Source organism: Eimeria necatrix, genomic scaffold (assembly GCF_000499385.1).
Source record: "Eimeria necatrix Houghton genomic scaffold, Enh_scaff752, whole genome shotgun sequence".
NCBI lineage: Eukaryota > Apicomplexa > Conoidasida > Eucoccidiorida > Eimeriidae > Eimeria > Eimeria necatrix.
This window is the reverse complement of record NW_013654576.1, coordinates 1-18195: the sequence shown is the minus strand read 5'-3', so window position 1 is coordinate 18195 and position 18195 is coordinate 1. Positions and strand designations below refer to the sequence as shown.

Sequence of the window (18195 nt, the reverse complement as noted above, 5' to 3'; positions counted from 1 at the left end):
CTGCTGCTGCTGCTGCTGCTGCTGCTGCCAGGGGGGGGTGGGGGCGGGGTCAGAGGCAGCAGCAGCAGGTGGCCCTTTGGCTGCTGCTGCGGCCGGCTCGGCGCTTGCTGCTGCTGCTGCTCCTGCGGCTGCTGCTGGCTTTGCTGCTGCCTCTGCTGCCACTACCGCGGCCGCTGCCTCTGCGCACGAGGCTGCTTCGGAAGCAGCAGCAGCAGCAGCAGCAGCAGCAGCAGCAGCAGCAGGAGAGTGTGCAGAGGGCAGCTCCACATCCGCGGGCTCCGCCGCTGCGTCAGCAGCAGCTGCACCCGCAGCAGCAGCAGCAGCAGCAGCAGCATCGGGGGGAGGCAGCAGAGGGGTGCCGCAAAACATGTGGGAGAGAGCAGCAAAGGCAGCAACTTGCTGCTGCGACAAAACTCCTGCTGCTGCTGCTGGGGGGCGGCCAGGAGACACAAAAATGCTTTTGAAGTAGCAGTAAAGAGTGCAGCAAATAAGCCAGAGAGCAACAGCAGCTTGGGGGCAGAGCCAGGAGAGCAGCAGGTGCTGCCAGCCTCGCTGCTGCTGCTGCTGCTGCTGCTGCTGCTGCTGCTGCTGCTGCAGCTGCAGCAGCAGGGGGGAGGCCGCCGCCGGCGCCGGCCCGTTCCACAGAGGCAGCAGCAGCAAAAAGTACACGTAGCAGCAAAAGGCAATCAGCAGCAAACCAACCCAAGGCAGCACAAAGCCCAGCAGCCGCAGCAGCTTGTCGCAGCGGGAAAAAAAGAAGAAGCAGCAGGAGCAGCAGATGTCAGTGCATGCAGCAGCAGCTCGCAGGCACAGCCCCGCGCCCCACAGCCTCCTGCTGCTGCTGCTGCTGCTGCTGCTGCTGCTGGGGGTGGGGCTGCTGCGGCGCAGGTCGCCGTCGGAGCCGCTGCTGCTGCTGCTCTCCGCGTGCTGCTGCGGCGCCGCGGGCGAAGGCGGCGGCCGCTGCTTGAGCAGCAACTGCTGCTGCTGCTGCTGCTGCTGCTGCTGCGGGTGCAGCACGGGCCGCCGCAGCTGCAGCAGAGGCAGCAGCAAATAGCGCAGCCTCCCCAGCAGCGCCTTGCGCGCCTTGCGCAGCTGCTGCAGCCCCCAGAAGGGCCCCATGGAGTGAAGAGGCGCGCTGACACGGGGTTTAGGGTTTAGGGTTTAGGGTTTAGGGTTTAGAGAGAAAAAAGAAGAGAAGTCATCAGCAGCGAGCAGCAGCCGACTGCTGCTGCTGCGTGTCTGGGGTGTACATACAGCCCAGCGCAGCAGCAGCTCGCCAGAAAACCAATAAACACAAAACTAAAGACCAACCATTTATATTTAAGTTCCATTTATCATTTTATTCACGAAAAGCAGCAGCAGATTAGACTTTGGCCTGCTGCTGCTGCTGGGGGGCCTCGGGGGCCCCCGCTGCTGCTGCGCTGCTGCGGCTTTGCGCAGCAGGGCTGCGGGGGGGCCCCCGGGGGCCCCTCAGCAGCTAAGAGGCTTCTTTGGAGTTTAAAATAAATTAATTTTATTATTTTATTTTAAAAATAAATAAAAGACTTTCAATTTTCCCTCGCCAGCTGGCAGGGAGTTCGAACGAGCAGCTGGGGCGGCGCGCAGCAGCTACTCTAGCACCCGGGCGGCGGCACCCCGCTGCTGCTGCTGCTGCTGCTGCTGCTGCTGCTGCTGCAGTTGTTGTTGCTGCTGCTGCTGCTGTTTGTGGGAAGGGGCTTTCCCTGCTTCAGGCCACGGCAATGGGGTGTATGTACACCTGACGGCGGCGAGGATGGAGCCGGCGGTCTCTCGTGCTGCTCTGCAGCACGAGCGAGCAGCAGCAGCAGCAGCAGCAGCAGCAGCAGGACCGTTCCAGTCGCCGGAGCCTGCGGGGTCTGCAGCATCGACGGCAGCAGCAACGCCGGCAGCAGCAGCGGAACCTGCTGCAGCAGCTGCAGCAGAAGCAGAAGCAGCAGAAGCAGCAGCAGCAGCAGCAGCAGCAGCGAGGCCCCCTGCTGATGGCACTCTTGTTATTATTGTGGATTTAAACCCCGCAGTGTGGCAGCAGCCATCAGCTCTAAATGCTTTTCTGGAGAAGACGCAGCCCATCCCGCCTCGCCTGCAGCAGCGGCTGCAGCAGCAGCAGCAGCAGCAGCAGCAGCAGCAGCAGAAGCAGCAGCAGCAGCGACACAACAGCGCCGAGGCCCTGGTCCGTTATCTTGACTTCATTTCCGGTGGGCCTTTGCTGCTGCTGCCTTTTAATACAGACCTGTCGGATGCTCTGGGCTGCCGCTGCTGCTGCTGCTTCACTTGCTGCTGCTGCTGCTGCTGCTGCTGCTGCTGCTGCTGCAGGTGCAGTCTCGCGTTTCTCCCGCGCAGTAGCTCTTACGGCCCCACAGAGTCGAATGGCCATTGTGGGGATGAGCCAAAACACTGCGTGAGTTCTTTTGCTGCTGCTGCTGCTGCGCACGAGGTGCAGCCCCCAAATTGGGTCTTAGTGCAGTCGGGCCTGGAAGATGGAGCAGCAGAGCTGCAGGAGGCCCTCGTGGCTTTTGTGAAGCAGCAGCAGCAGCAAGCAGCAGCAGCAGCAGCAGCAGCAGCAGAGTCTGCTGCTGCTGCTGCTGCGGGGGATAGCCTAATGGAGGTGGACGGAGCGGCAGCAGGACCTGCAGCAAATGGCGGCTCTGCTGCTGCTGCTGCTGCTGCTGCTGCTGCTGCTGCGCAGCAGAAGAGCAGCCGCATGGAAGGCGAGTCGCTGCTGGCTGGGGCCCTGTCAATAGCTCTGTGCTGTAAGCCAAACCCTAAACCCTAAACCCTAAACCCTAAACCCTAGCTTGGGCTGGGCTGCAGCCCCTTTGCCGTCTTATTGCAGCGGGTGCTGCTGCTGCTTCTGCCTGCCTTCAGACAACTTGGGGGCCGAGGGTTTAGGGTTTAGGGCCAGGGCCAGGGCTTAGGGTTTAGGGTTTAGGGTTTAGGGTTTAGGGTTTAGGGTTTGGGGTTCAGACGTGCACCGCTGGAGGGGCGGAGGCCCTGCTGCTGAGAGCCGCGTGCTGCTGCTGGACATTTCGGACAAAAAGGGTTTTGCTGCTCAGTGCATTCCTCTCTTAAACACTGCCTTTGCAGCGAGCAAACAGGAGGGTTTAGGGTTTAGGGTTTAGGGTTTAGGGTTTAGGGTTTGGGGTTTAGGGTTTGGGGTTTAGGGTTTGGGGCTTAGGGTTTAGGGTTTAGGGTTTAGGGTTTAGGGTTTGGGGTTTAGGGTTTGGGGTTTACAGTTTGCTCGCGGCGTGGAGCCAGCAGACGGCGGCGTCTCGGGGTCTGAAGCCCCGGCCCGGAAATAGGGTTTAGGGTTTAGGGTTTAGGGTTTAGGGTTTAGGGTTTAGGGCTTAGGGTTTGGGGTTTGTTGTTTTGCGTCAGGGCGTTGCCATCGACTGTTGCTCCCTACTTCCCGACTGCTCGGTAGGTGTTTGGCTTTCCTAGCGGCAAACCCTAAACCCTAAACCCTAAACCCTAAACCCTAAACCCTCGGGGTTAGCGAGGGGCCCTTGACCCCGGTTTGCTGCTTTGAGCTGAAGCGCAAAACCCCAAACCCTAATTTCCAAACCCTAAACCCTCGCGGGCGTTGAGGAAGGACGGCGGTTCGCTGAGTAGCGCGGAACCCTAAACCCTAAACCCTAAACCCTAGTTTGGGGTTTGCTGCAGACGCTGCTGGAGCAGCTGTGCGACGTGACGCGGGGGCGGTGGATGAGCTTCGCGGAGTGCTTCAGCGCGGGAGCAGCAGCAGCAACAGCAGCAGCAGCAGCAGCAGCAGCAAAAAACCCCAAAACCCTCCGCGGAGACTTCGCGCTGCTGCAGCTGCTGCTGTTTTGGTTTCTTCCTAAACCCTCGCTGCGCCCCACAATTGCTGCAGTGTCTGTACACCACAAAACCAACACTGCGGTTTGCTTCTGCCACCACAAACCCGTCGACCTTTGCTTCGTCTGCTCCTGCTGCCTCGCCAGTAGGGTTTAGGGTTTAGGGTTTAGGGTTTAGGGTTTAGGGTTTAGGGTTTAGGGTTTAGGGTTTGGGGTTTGCGGCCTGGAGTTTAGGGTTTAGGGTTTGGGGTTTGGGAGTTGGGGGTTGGGGTTTTGGGTTGTGGCGCTAGGGTTGGGAGCTTGCAACTTCGGGTTTTGGGTGTTGCGTCCAGGGATTTGGGTTTAGGGTTTAGGGTTTAGGGTTTAGGGTTTAGGGTTTGGGGCGAGCACTGAGGGTTTCCAGCGCAGGGCCAGCGGGCGGATGCAGCACTTTAAACCGCTTCAGAACTCGACTTCTAGACCCTAGTAGGGTTTAGGGTTTAGGGTTTAGGGTTTGGGGTTTAGGGTTTAGGGTTTAGGGTTTAGGGTTTGCGCGTTGGGGTGCAGTCTACTGTTCGGAAACCTCAGACAGCGGCAAAGAGCGAATCTCCTGCGACGTCTGCAAGTGAGGCTGCCACCAAACCCTAAACCCTAAACCCTAAACCCTAAACCCTAAACCCTGGTAAACCCTGTGTTTTGGCGACTCTAGGGTTTAGGGTTTAGCTATTTGAGCTGCTTCTCAGGTCCCGCTTCGCCAAGGGTTTACTAAAAACTAAAATGGCTTCTGCAGTCGATGTTTCCAAGTACTAGGGGCCCCCTAAGGGGCCCCCAGGGGCCCCCTAAGGGGCCCCCAGGGGCCCCCCAAGGGGCCCCCAGGGGTACGTAGGGGCCCCCCAGGGTACCCAGGGGCCCCCAGGGGCCCCCCGGGGGCCCCCAAGGGGCCCCTCGGCCCAGCTCCGAAACAATTTTTGTCTCAAATTCCACATTTTAAATGCAGCGCTGCGGGGGCTCTGGGGCCCCCCAAATGGCTAATGGAGCCCCGGGGGCCCCCCCAGCTTGGGGGCCCCCCAGGGGCTTCAAGGGGGGCCCCCAAGGGGCCCCCGCCGAGAGGCCCCACAGCGGGGGGCCCCCGGGGGCCCCCTGGGGGCCCCCGGGGACCCCTACGGGGCCCCCAGGGGCCCCCCAGGGGGCCCCCTCTGGGGGCCCCCCAAACTTGTTTTATGATTGTTTAGGTTGCGGTTGGAGCTAAGCAGTTGTTGTGGTTTCCGTGGCGCTGCTGCTGCTGCTGCTGCTGCTGCAGCAGCAGCAAGGGCACTGCTGCAGCTGCAGCAGCAAGAGCGCTGCTGCTGCTGCTGTGAGAGACAAAGGGACACAGTTACTCGAGACCCGCTAGGGGGCCGACGCGTGCAGCAGAAGCAGCAGCAGCAGCAGCAGCAGCAGCAGCAGCAGCAAAAGGGTCTGCAGCAAAAAGCCCCAATTCTCTTTTATTAAGTCCCACAGACCTGCAGCCAAAGTTCTGGCCGGCAGCAGCCAGCCAGCCTAAGCTATGGAACCAGCTAGCTACCTAGCTAGCTGCCTAGCTAGCTGCCTAGCTAGCTGACTAGCTAGCTGCCTAGCTAGCTGTATAGCTAGCTGTACAGCTAGCTGCCTAGCTAGCTGTGTAGCTAGCTGCCTAGCTAGCTGCCTAGCTAGCTGCTTAGCTAGCTGCCTAGCTAGCTGCCTAGCTAGCTGCCTAGCTAGCTGCCTAGCTAGCTGGCTTGCTAGCTGCTTCGCTAGCTTCTTAGCTGGCTGTCCTAGTAGCTGTCTAGCGAGCTGCTCAGCTGGCTGTCTTTCTAGCTGCCTGGCTAGCTGACTGGCTAGCTGCTTAGCTAGCTGACTAGCTAGCTAGCTAGCTAGCTAGCTGTTTGCTGGCCGCCTAGCAGGCGTCACAGCTAGCTTCCCAGCGATCCCCGTGGCTAGCTGCATGCAATTCTGTGCAGCTAGCTGGCTAGCTAGCTCGCCGCTGCCTAGCTAGCTGGCTAGCTAGCTAGCTAGCTAGCTGGCTACGCTGCCCAGGCAGTTCAGAAGCCACTCCGAGGCCCGCGCAGCAGCAGCGGCCGCGAGTGGCTGCTGCTGCTGCTGCTGTCTGAAATTTATTTATTTAAAAAAAGAAAATAAAACAAAAGCAGCAAATTAAATATTTAAAACGACAAGAGGGGCCCCCGGAACTCGGCGAGGCTGGGGGGCCCCCGGGGGCCCCCAGACAGCGAGATCAGGGGTGCAGCAGGGAGTTTTGGCTGCTGAATTGGAAGCTGTGAAGGAAAATAAAAAGCAAATTGAAAAAGAAATGAATTAAAATGATTTAATTTAATTTATTTTAATGAAATGCATTTCAGAAAGACAACGGACACCGCAGCAGCAATGGCAGGAGCTGCGCATACACCTGAGCCGTTCCACTGCGCCGCCGCAACACAGCCCTACGCCGTTAAACCCTAAACCCTAAACCCTAAACCCTAAACCCTAAACCCTAAACCCTAAACCCTAAACCCTAAACCCCCCTAAACCCTAAACCCTAAACCCTAAACCCTAAACCCTAAACCCTAAACCCTAAACCCTAAACCCCAAACCTAACCCCAAACCCTAAACCCTAAACCCCCTAAACCCTAAACCCTAAACCCTAAACCCTAAACCCTAAACCCTAAACCCTAAACCCTAAACCCTAACCCTTAATCCCAATACTGCCTCGGGCGGTTTACGTTCGCGTCCGCGTAGTACCGCGCCACGTTTGGCTGCGCTGTCTTCCAAACTGCCCCTCGTGAAGCGCCACCTGGAGGCCTTCGCAGTCACTATTCTCGCAGTGGTCTAAACCCTAAACCCTAAACCCTAAACCCTAAACCCTAAACCCTAAACCCTAAACCCTAAACCCCAAACCTAACCCCAAACCCTAAACCCTAAACCCCCTAAACCCTAAACCCTAAACCCTAAACCCTAAACCCTAAACCCTAAACCCTAAACCCTAAACCCTAACCCTGAAGGGCGAAATGTTGCACAGCGAAGTCAACAAACTGTTCACCAACGCGGGGGTGTTTCCCGCGCCCTGCATAAACCCTAAACCCTAAACCCTAAACCCTAAACCCTAAACCCTAAACCCTAAACCCTAAACCCTAAACCCCCCTAAACCCTAAACCCTAAACCCTAAACCCTAAACCCTAAAACCCTAAACCCTAAACCCTAAACCCTAAACCTAAACCCTAAACCCTAAACCCTAAACCCTAAACCCTAAAACCCTAAACCCTAAACCCTAAACCCTAAACCCTAAACTAAACCCTAAACCCTAAACCCTAAACCCTAAACCCTAAACCCTAAACCCTAAACCCTAAACCCTAAACGTGAAACGCTAGCGGGCAGCAGCAAAGCCCTCTTTTCCGTTTGGAGGCGCGTGAGCGGTTCTTCGCCGCGAGTCGTTTGTGGTGGTTTACAGCAGCAGCGCCTGAGTCAGCGCCCCCAAACCCTAAACCCTAAACCCTAAACCCTAAACCCTAAACCCTCCGCCTGGAGGAGAGCGTGGGTGCTGCGTTAGCGGCTGCGGAGGCGGTTGGCTGCATGGGCGTCGCCGGCAGGAGCTGGCCCGAGGCGACCCGCACCCCCCAAACCCTAAACCCTAAACCCTAAACCCTAAACCCTAAACCCTCGCTGCGGCCCCATGTCCGACGGCGAGGGGGGCCCCCAGCCTTTGTTCTTCGCCCAGAGGGCCGAGGGCCTCCGCCGCCGCTGGAGGGGCCTCAGCAGCAGCAGCAGCAGCAGCAGCAGCAGCAGCAGCTTATCTCCTCTTTGTGCTGCTTCTCTTCCCATTTCTGTTTCGCCCATTTCTCTAGACCCTTCAGAGCCCTCCAGTACCCCTTTGATATCTCGCATGCACTCAGACTCCAGGCCCCGCACGCCTCCGGGGGGCCCCCCGAGGGGGCCCCCAAGGGCACAGCCAGTAAGGGACTCCTGGAGGGGAGGAGGTTCATGGATATTGCCTCCGCCGAGTTTGCTGCGCCCCGCCCCAGCCGCAGCAGCAGCAGCAGCAGCAGCAGCAGCAGCAGCAGCAGCAGCAGCAGCAAGGGAGGTATTGTGGACCCGCTTCTAAACCCTGATGGCATTACCATCCGGAGGCCCCCCAGGCTGGGCATCAGCTCCGGAGACCCTCTGGCTGTTCACATTCTCAAGACCAAGACCTTCAACCTCAGTAAACCCTAAACCCTAAACCCTAAACCCTAAACCCTAAACCCTAGCGGCTGGGTTCACAGCACTTTTTCTGTGCGTTTATTGGCTAGTCAAATCGCCACCCACCAACCAGGTAGCTAGCTAGCTACCTAGCTAGCTAGCTAGCGAGTCGTGCACGGCCACCTTTCCAAATCAGGGTTTAGGGTTTAGGGTTTAGGGTTTAGGGTTTAGGGTTTCTGCGGTCTTCAGGCGCGCGCCTGGCCCCCCGCACCTCCCGCATGAACCTGTCTATACACCGCAGAATGAACCGCAGGGGGGGCTGGGGGCCCCTGGGGGCCCCCCCGGGTTCACCCTTGGGGGCCCCCCGGGGGGCCCCGAGGGGGAGAATGTTCATGAGCTTGTGCAGTTCTCCCCTTCTCTTAAAGAGGCCCTTTCGCAAGAGCTGCAGCAAACTGGGGGCGAAGGAAGTGGGGGCCCCGAGGGGGCCCCCGGGGCCCCCGGGGGCCCCTGGGACCCTGAAGAAGTGGAAAAAGAAATAAATAAAAAAAGAAAAGAATTAAATGAAAAGCCCGATGATGAGGCCCTTTGCTACAGCCTTGCTGTGCTGCTGTTTAGGAGCGGCAGCAACAAAGCAGCAATAGACACTGTTGCTGCTTTTCTGGAGAGAAACAACCCCCAAACCCTAAACCCTAAATCAGAGTATACGGGCCCGCCAGCGGAAACCCGCAGCCCCAAGCTGGAGCCCCCAAACCCTCAAAAGGAGCTGCTAAACCCTAAAAGGGAGTTTCTAAACCCTGGTGCAGCAGCCAAACAAAGCAGCAACGAGGGAGACACGGGAGCAGCGCCAGCAGCAGCAGCAGCAGCAGCAGCAGCAAAGGGAGAAGCAGCAGCAGCAGAAAAGGCAGACGCAGCAGCAGCAAAGGGAGAAGCAGCAGCAGCAGCTGAAGGCGAGACTGATCCTGCAGCAACAGGACAAGAAGCAGCCACAGCTGCAGCAGCAGCAGCAGCAGCAGCAGCAGCAGCAGATAAGCCACCTCGCTCTGCTGCTGCGGGCCAGCCCGAGTCAGCGCCGTCGCAAAGTGACGCAGCAGCAGCAGCAGCAGCAACAGCAGCAGCAGCAGCAGCAGCAGCAGCAGCAGCAGACTCAGCACCTGGGGGCTCCTCAGCTTCTAGCAAGCCCAATACGGAGGGCCCCTCTGGTCCAGTTCCCCCACCCTCAGGGGGGCCCCAGGGGGCCCTTGGGGGCCCCCCTAAGGGGGCCCCTGGGGGCCCCCCGGGGGGCCCCCCTGGGGCCCCCCCAGAGGTGCGTGGGGCCCCCCTGGAGGCCCCCGGGGGCCCCCCAGCAGCGGGGGGCCCCCCGTCTGCTGCTGGGGGCCCCCAGGGGGGCCCCCCGGGGGCCCCCGAATGTGAGGGTTTGGGGCCCTGTAAAGTGGAGGGTTTGGGGGGAGTGGTTTTGAGTTTGAGGAAACATCTGAAGAGAAGATGGAAAGACCTAAATGAGGGTTTGGGGGCCCCCAAGTGTTTGGCTCTTGAGAAGCTGCTGGGCCATTTGCAGTTCGAAGACGGGAACTTCCTCGAGGCTGTTCGCAGATACTGGAGGCAAGGGTTTAGGGTTTAGGGTTTAGGGTTTAGGGTTTAGGGTTTGGGGTTTGGGGTTTGGGGTTCGGGGTTCGGGGTTTGGGGTTTAGGAGTCCGGTTTTGGGCTTAGGGCTTAGGATTTGAAGCTCGGAATTTCTGGTTTTGGCTGTTGGGGTCAGGGTTTAGGGTTTAGGGTTTAGGGTTTAGGGTTTAGGGTTTAGGGTTTAGGGTTTGGGGTTTACCGTTTGAGGTGAGGATTCACTTGCTGCGTCTCATGGAGAAAGCGTGCGGGGAATTCTTCGGGCGACTGCCGCCCAAACCCTAAACCCTAAACCCTAATTGCCAAACCCTAGACCCTATGCGCCAAACCCTAAACCCTAAACGCCAAACCCTAAACCCTAAACCCTAGGGTTTTCTGTGTGTCTCCAGGGCCATTGATTTAAACCCCAAAGACGCGCAAATGTTCAACTCTCTGGGTCTCGCTTACTATGAGGTGTTTTGAGGCGAAACCCTAAACCCTAGCTTTGGTTTAAGGCTCTAAACCCTAAACCCTAAACCCTTTTTCCTAGTCTTTTAACCCTAGATCCTAAACCCTAAACCCTAGTCCTCATGCTGTTGCTTCACCTGGAGGCCACCGCAAACAAGCTCAAATGAAACTGAGCCAGTTCAACACCGGCAAATTAGGGCTAGGGTTTAGGGTTTAGGGTTTAGGGTTTAGGGTTTAGGGTTTGAGAGTGAGTGTGGTGTTTGTGTTTGAGTGCAGCTGGAAGAGCTCGAGAAAGCGGAAGCAGCCTTTGAGCATTCGATAAAATTAGACGAGGAGTGAGTCAGCAGGGTTTAGGGTTTAGGGTTTACGGTTTAGGGTTTAGGGTTTAGAGTTTGGGGTTTAGGGTTTTCTCTGTTTGGGCCTCGTTGTCTGTCTGTTTTCGCCGCGCGTCTCACATGCTTGCAGTGCGAATTTTGGACCCGTAGACCCTAAACCCTAAACCCTAAACCCTAATTTGGGGTTTGTGCCTCAGAAACACAACTGCATTGAGTGTGCTTGCGATGCTGCTGCTGGATAAGGCAGCAGAAGAGGAAGAAAGGAGGTCTATGGAGGAGCCTCACGAAGATAGCGGTTGGCCTCCACTCTAGGGTTTAGGGTTTAGGGTTTAGGGTTTAGGGTTTAGGGTTTAGGGTTTGGCCTCCACTCTAGGGTTTAGGGTTTAGGGTTTAGGGTTTAGGGTTTAGGGTTTGGGCTCCACTCTAGGGTTAAGGAGGGTCTAGGGTTTGGGGTTTGGGCTTCATTCTGGGTTTTAGGAGGGTTTAGGGTTTAGGGTTTAGGGTCCGGGGCTTATGTTGAGGGTTTGGCCTCCCTCTAGGGTTTAGGAGGCTTGAGGGTTTAGGGTTTGGGGGTTACTGTGCAGGGTTTAGGGTTTAGGGTTTAGGAGGCCTAATTTTAATATTTTGGATTATTTTGACTCCTTTTTTTAATTTAAATTATTTAAATTGTTTAAATTATTTTAATTTTAATTTATTTAATTCTTTTAATTTCTTTTAATTTCTTTTTATTTCTTTCTGCTGCAGAGGCCAAGAAAGAAACAGAAAATAAAAAAGAAAAAAACGCGAAAAGCGAAAAATCGAAAAGCGGCGAAAAGAAAGAAACAAAAGAATTAAAAAAGGATTTAAAAAAAGAAAAAGAAAGTGAAAAAGAAATAAAAGAAAAAAAAGAAAAAGAAATAAAAGAAACAAAAGAAAATGAAAAAGAAATTAATTCTGATGAAGACACAGAACGCCTCAAAAGAATCCGCAGCAGCACAGAGCGCTGTTTGCTGCTGCTGCAGCGGTGTCTTTCGAAAGACCCCCACAACGTGCTTGCGAAGCTCCACTTGGCCCAGGTCTGCTGCTGCTGCTGCTGCTGCTGCTGCTGCTGCTGCTGCTGCTGCTGCGGGGGGTGGGGGGGGAGGTGCAGCAGCAGCAGCAGCAGGAGCCGCGACGTTTCGGCCAGACGCGCTGCAGCAGCAGCAGCGCTGCTGCACTTCAAATGACTGCAGCAGCAGCAGCAGCAGTAGCGACGTGGTAATCAGCTGCAGCAGCAGCAGCAGCAGCAGCAGCAGCAGCAGCAGCAGCAGCAGCATGTATGTGTGTGCAGGTGTATTTCTACCGGGAGGAATGGAAAGAGAGTGCTGACATATTTAAAGCCCTTTTGAAGGAAATGCCAAATGACACTCACCTGCTCAACAACCTCGGTCTGCTGCTGCTGCTGCTGCTGCTGCTGCTTCTGCTGCTGCTGCTGCTGCTGCTGCTGGTTTGTGTTGGTTTGCTTCCATCCGTCATGCTGCTGTTTTCGCACTTGTCCTTTTCTTGTTTTGTGTCTTCCATTTGCTTCTTTTCCATTTTTGTTTTCTCTTTTTTCTATTTTGTTCTTTTTTCTTCTTATTCAACTGAGCTGCAGCAGCAAATCGAATCTGCTGCTGCAGCAAATCGAATCTGCTGCTGCAGCAAATCGAATCTGCTGCTGCAGCAAGTGGGGCAGCAGCTGGTGAAGAGCCTGCGGTTGGGGTGTACATACAGCTCGAAAATGGCGCTTTTTTGGGTTTTTTGGATCATTTTTTTTGCTTTTTTTTGTGGTTTTGCATTTAATTAATTTGCTGCTGCTGCTGTCTTTGATTTAATGCATTTAAAGCTCGAATTCCTCCTTTTTTGAGCTGCTGCAGGTCAAGTTGCGCTGCACCAAGGCGACGCTGCTGCTGCGCTGCAGCTGCACCGCCGCGTCCTCGAAATCAACCCCAACGACGGCATAGCCCATTTGCACTTGGTCGAAATTTACTCCAATTTCGGAGATTTTTCGGTAATTTCGCTTCCAATTTCTTCTTTTTTTGATTCATTTTCTTCTTTTTTCAATTCAATTCTTCTTCCATTCAATCCGCCTTTCTTTCTTTTCTTTATTTCTCTTTTTCCGGCTTCATTTCGTTTCTTTTTCGCCATTTTCCACCATTTTCGCATTTGCAGCTGCTGCTGCGCTGCTGCTGCTCCCGCTGCTGCTGCTGCTCCCGCTGCTGCTGCTGCTTTTGCTGCTGCTGCTGCTTTTGCTGCTGCTATTCCTTTTCGCATTTGCCTCTGCTTGTGCTGCTGTTGCCCCCAAGCTGCTGCTTCTGCTGCTGCCGCTGCTGCTGCAGCAGTCTTCATTCCTGAGCACACCTATTCATAAGCTGCTGTTCTCCCCGCTGCTGCCGCTGCTGCCGCTGCTGCTGCTGCTGCTGCTGCTGCTGCTGCAGGCAGCAATGGACCACTTCGTTCGCTGCTGCTGCTCCTCGCCAGACTCTGTTGCGCTGCATGCAACTTGTGGGCTGCCGCTGTGCGAAAGTGGCAGAGAGCAGCAAGTTGTTGCTGCTTATGCTGCTTTCATAAAGCAGCACCCGAATTCGCTAGCAGCAAAGGCTTTCAAGCGAACCCTAGGTGCCAAACCCTAAACCCTAAACCCTAAACCCTAAACCCTCGCAGCGCCAAAGCCCGCGCGCTCTAAACCCTAAACCCTAGTTGCACAGTTGTTGCTGCTTATGCTGCTTTCATAAAGCAGTTTATTTATTTATTGCTGATTATTTATTTATTTACTTATTTATTTATAGTGGTATATAAATGAAAAGTAAATAAATAAAAATAAAATTAATTAAAGATAAATAAATAAAATAAATCAAATGGAATTCGAAGTGGCATCTTTGCATGCAAACCCTGCGGTGTATGTACACCTCAGGAGCTGTGGACGAGGAAATCAGCTTTCTGGAATCTGCTTCCATTGTTGGCTACATTGTGGTGGTTAGCCTCAAACCCTAAACCCTAAACCCTAAACCCTAAACCCTAGGGGCGGTGGCGGCTTTGCGGGGGTTTACGGCCTGCGGGCGCAGCGCCGTGCGGCCGCTGCAGCGCGGGCCGCTGCCGCTGCGGCCCTGAGGGTTTAGGGTTTAGGGTTTAGGGTTTAGGGTTTGTCCTTGTGCTGCAGCCCATTCTAGTTGTCAATGCTCTCGTTTTCCTTTTCCTCTATCATCCCCTTTGGTTCACTTCGCCTTCAGACGCAGCACTGGGGGGCCCCTATGGGGGCCCCCAGGGGCCCCTCCAGGGGGCCCCCCTGGGGGCCCCCCAAGGGGGCCCCCCGGGGGGCCCCCTGGGGGGCCCCCAGGGGGCCCCCCAGCCTGGGGGAGGCTTTCGAAACCCTATAGGGTCTGGGTCTAGCCACTTCAGCGAATTTTGACTCCAAACCCTAAACCCTAAACCCTAAACCCTAAACCCTATTGAGGGACCTGTACAGTGCAAGCCTTTGAAAGGGGCAAAAGAATTCAGCCAGAGGAGAATCCTCAGGTTTCGGGAAGGCGGAAGCCAAACCCTAAATTGGGGTTTAGGGTTTCGGCCCAGCGTTGGCACAAAAGACCGACTACAAATGATAAATGGTTTTGTTGATTTGCTGCAGCAAACTTATTTGAAACTCTGACTTATAATTTATACCCTTTACGTAGCAGCAGCTGCAGCAGCAGCTGCAGCAGCAGCAGCAGCAGCAGCAGCTGCAGCAGCAGCAACAGCAGCAGCAGGCACACAGGAAGCTGCCGAGCTGTATAGATATCACGCACTGCCATCTGCCACTTTTGCAGCTCGAGGGTTAGGGTTTAGGGTTTAGGGTTTAGGGTTTGCGGCGCTTAGGCCGCCCCAGCTAAACCTTTCTACTACAAAAAACGCAACCAAAGCCGCTCGCAACACACGCGAGGGTTTAGGGTTTACAAGCGAGGGCTTTGGGTTTACAAACGAGGGTTTAGGGTTTGCAGACGAGGGTTTAGGGTTTGCAGACGAGGGTTTAGGGTTTGCACGCGAGGGTTTAGGGTTTGGGAATGAAGGTTTAGATAATGCCATTCGCCAACATCTCCTTTTTCTTCTCGCTGTAAAGCTCTAGCCTGCAGCCGCACAGAACAAACCCTAAACCCTAAACCCTCGCCAAACCCTAAACCCTCACCAAACCCTAAACCCTCGCCAAACCCTAAACCCTCGCCAAACCCTAAACCCTCGTGAAACCCTGCAGCTGTGTCCAACACTAAACCCCCAGCGAACCCTAGAGCCCCACGAAACCCTAGACCCCAGCCGTAAGCCCTCACTAAACCCTAAACCCTCGCTAAACCCTAAACCCTCGCTAAACCCTAAACCCTCGCCAAACCCTAAACCCTCGCATGCACAAGCCTCACCTTGTTTTGGCGTAGTCAAGATAAGAGAAGGACTCTGGGTCTTCAGGCACCTTTGTCCTGAACAAAACCCCAAACCCCAAAAGGGTTTAGCCAGGGTTTAGCTAGGGTTTAGCTAGGGTCTGTCTAGGGTTTAGCTAGGGTTTGTCTAGGGTTTAGCTAGGGTTTGGTTGGGGTTTAGCTAGGGCTCAGCTAGGGTTTAGCATTAGGGCTTAGCGTTTGCAAATAGCTCTGCTCCCGGCGATTCATTAGGGTTTAGGGTTTAGGGTTTAGAGCTTAGGGTTTCGCTTTGGCTCTAGGGGCTTCCTTCAAAACCTAGGGTTTACGGAGAGTGGACTAAAAATTAGGGTTTAGGGTTTAGGGTTTAGGGTTTGCTCACCGAACGATTGACCAGAAAGCCCAGACTAAATGGGACACCAACATCATGTGCTCCACCTGAGGAAAGCACCCCAAACCCTAAACCCTAAACCCTAAACCCTAAACCCTAAACTCTAAACCCTAAAACTGAAACCCTAAACCCTAATCCCGAAGTCGCAGCCCCGGTCGCGCGCCCCTGCGGCTGCCCGCCTTCCTGCAGGCGCGCTGGCGCCGCTGAGGGTTTAGGGTTTAGGGTTTAGGGTTTGCTTACGACTACGTAGAAGCGGTTTAGGGTTTCTTGTGTTGCAAGTTTTTCTTTAAGATGAGATAAACCCTGGCGGGCAATGGTCTGGTGTATGTACACCTCAATCAGGTGTCTGCGCAGCTCCTCGCTCGGCATTTGCTGCGGCAAGTAGCTGTAGAAGGGCCACTCTGCAGCAGCAGCACGCCCCAAACCCTTTTTTAGGGTTTACGCTCTAGCGGCCCAAGACTAGGGTTTAGGGTTTAGCCTTCACGGTTTAGGGTTTAGGGTTTGATGCCCCCCGCAGCCGGGCCTAGGGCCTGGGGTTTCGACCCCGCCCACGCCACCCCCGCCCTAGGGTTTAGGGTTTAGGGTTTAGGGTTTAGGGTTTACGAGGGTTTGCGTTGTAGTCTAGCGTGGCCTCGCAGAACAAATTGGCCACATCGAAAGCCCTCGCGTTTGCCCCGGAGTACTCGAAGTCAATTAGCCGCAGCTCGCCGGTGGGGGACTGCACACAAAACAAATTTGCTGCTGCTGCTGCTGCTGCTGCTGCTGCTGCTGCTGCTGCTGCTGCTGCTGCTGCTGCAGCGGTAGACGCTGCAGCGGCAGATGCTGGCGCAGCTGTTGCGGCTGCCGCTGCTGCTAAGGCTGCGAATGCTGCTGCCGTTGCTGCTGCTGCTGCTGCTGGTTGTGCTCGTGGCAGTGTGGGGCTGCAGCTCGCGCTCCTGCTGCTGCTGCTGCTGCTGCTGCTGCAGTTGGTGCTGCAGTGAGTGCTGCTGCTGCTGCTGCTGCCCGCGGCATGTGCTGCCTCTGTTGCAGACGCTCTCTGCTAGGCGCGTAAACTCCGACACCTAAACCCTAAACCCTAGAAGCTAAAGCCCAAACCCTAAACCCTAAACCCTAAACCCTAGAAGCTAAAGCCCAAACCCTAAACCCTAAACCCTCACCAGCAGCACATTGTTTTCCTGGTAGTCGTTGTGGCTGAGCACAGGGAAAGTTCCGGAGAGCCAAAGCAGCCCCTTGGTGTCTGCGCGGCTTGCTGCGTCTCCCTGCTGCTGCTGCTGCTGCTGCTGCTGCTGCTGCTGCTGCAGCTGCTGCTGCAGCTGCCCAAAGTAAGCCGCGTCAGCAGCAGCAAGGGCCCTTATCTGCCCCGTCAGCCAAACTGCTTCTTCCAAAAACTTCTCCAATCCCAAAACCCTCAACTTCCTCGCAGTGGACAACATGAGGGCCTCGGGGCCCCCCTGGGGGGCCCCCTGGGGGCCCCTCAGGGGCCTCGGGGCCCCACACTTCACCTGGAGGGAGGGGCCCCTCCCTGAGGACCACTTCGAGGGCCTCCCTGGCCATGCAGCCCCAGGACTCGAGGCGGCAGAGGCAGCAGCAGCAGCAGCTGTCGGACACGCTTCTGCTGCTGCTGCTGCTGCTGCAGCAGCCGCTGCTGCTGCTGCTGCTGCTGCTGCTGCTGCTGTTGCTGCTGCTGGGGCCGGTGGAGGCGGGCTGCAAGAGACAACTTGCCTCTGGGAGGAATGAAGGGACCGGCACTTGGTGAAATGCTGCTATCTGCAATAAGCACACGCGCTCCAAACCCTAAACCCTAAACCCTAAACCCTAAACCCTAAACCCTAAACCTAAACCCTCTAACCCTGAATTCAGCGACGGAATACAAAGAGCTGGAAAAGCAGAATCACTACACTGCACCTGCAGCCGTGAGTACTGAGACCCAAACAAAAATCCGCAAACCCTAAACCCTAAACCCTAAACCCTAAACCCTAAACCCTAAACCCTAAACCCTAAACCCAAAGAGCTGGAAAAGCAGAATCACTACACTGCACCTGCAGCCGTGAGTACTGAGACCCAAACAAAAATCCCCAAACCCCAAACCCTAAACCCTAAGCCCTAAACCCTAAACCCTAAACCCTCGCTCACCTCAAACTCTGCAAGACACTTGGGGGCCACTCCCAACTTTCCCAAAGTTTTAAAAAGTCTTCTTTCCGCCCTCGCGCTGAACAGCGCCGTCCCCTGCTGGTGTCCATACACCCGAATCAAAGCCTTCCTCACGGGGGGCCCCCCAGTACCCTGGGGGCCCCCCTGGGGGCCCCCCTGGGGGCCCCCCTGGGGGCCCCCCTGGGGGCCCCCCTGGGGGCCCCCCTGGGGGCCCCCCTGGGGGGCCCCCGAGGGAGCCTGGGCGATGAGGACGAGGTAGAGCTGGTTGCTGAGGCCTCCGGAGATCTTTTGGACTTGGACTTGAGGCTGCTGCTGCTGCTGCTGCTGCTGCTGCTGCTGCTGCTGCGGGGAGCAGCAGAAAGCAGCAGCAGCAATTGCCTTCAGCACAGCTTCCCGCTGCAGCAGCCGCAGCCGCAGCGCAGCAGGACTCTCCCGGGCCTCGTGCTGCAGCTCAGCCCCAGAAGGCGAAGAATGCAAAAAGTTCAAACGCGCCAAAGACACACTTGGCACCGAAGTTACCCTCCCCAGGGGCCCCTGGGGGCCCCCCTGGGGGCCCCCCTGGGGGCCCCCCGGGGGGCCCCCCGCAGCAACGCCAGGAGGGGACGGGGGGGGCCCGGGGGGGCCCCCTCGACGCAGACGATGGTGCAGTGCTCGTCTGTGACGTCCACGTCAGGGTCTGCTGCTGCTGCTGCTGCTGCTGCTGCTGCTGCTGCAGCGGGAGACGGAGGGTCTGCTGCGTCTCTCAGGGCCCTGACATGGAAGCAAAGACCCCCGGAAGACCCGGGGGGGCCCCCCGGGGGGCCCCCCGGGGAGGGGGCCCCCGGGTAGGAGCGGACAGAAAGGGCTGGGGAAGCTGCTGCAGGCGGCGGGGGGGCGGGCC

At 56.4% G+C, this 18195-nt stretch overlaps 4 protein-coding genes across 4 annotated transcripts; 2 read left to right on the top strand and 2 right to left on the bottom strand.

Moving 5' to 3' along the window:
* On the bottom strand, positions 1 to 1119 carry ENH_00074330 (hypothetical protein; the record flags this gene model as incomplete). Its single annotated transcript, XM_013582818.1, has 1 exon — positions 1 to 1119. A coding segment is annotated over one exon (1119 nt), but the record flags the coding sequence as incomplete, so codon positions are not given.
* A 652-nt stretch (positions 1120 to 1771) lies between these two features.
* ENH_00074320 (hypothetical protein, conserved) lies at positions 1772 to 2361 on the top strand (the record flags this gene model as incomplete). The annotated part of the gene is made up of 2 exons (XM_013582817.1): positions 1772 to 2188; positions 2332 to 2361. The coding sequence occupies 2 exons, from the start codon at positions 1772 to 1774 to the stop codon at positions 2359 to 2361; spliced, it is 447 nt and encodes a 148-aa protein (XP_013438271.1).
* A 5130-nt stretch (positions 2362 to 7491) lies between these two features.
* Positions 7492 to 10709, top strand: ENH_00074310 (hypothetical protein, conserved; the record flags this gene model as incomplete). Its single annotated transcript, XM_013582816.1, has 6 exons — positions 7492 to 7770; positions 7841 to 7899; positions 8247 to 9602; positions 10005 to 10068; positions 10339 to 10397; positions 10595 to 10709. 6 exons carry the CDS (start codon positions 7492 to 7494, stop codon positions 10707 to 10709), a joined length of 1932 nt encoding a protein of 643 aa, XP_013438270.1.
* A 3730-nt stretch (positions 10710 to 14439) lies between these two features.
* On the bottom strand, positions 14440 to 18195 carry ENH_00074300 (choline/ethanolamine kinase, putative; the record flags this gene model as incomplete). Its single annotated transcript, XM_013582815.1, has 9 exons — positions 14440 to 14494; positions 14780 to 14836; positions 15156 to 15211; positions 15498 to 15565; positions 15768 to 16200; positions 16322 to 16868; positions 17014 to 17084; positions 17298 to 17759; positions 17948 to 18195. Coding segments are annotated over 9 exons (1997 nt in total), but the record flags the coding sequence as incomplete, so codon positions are not given.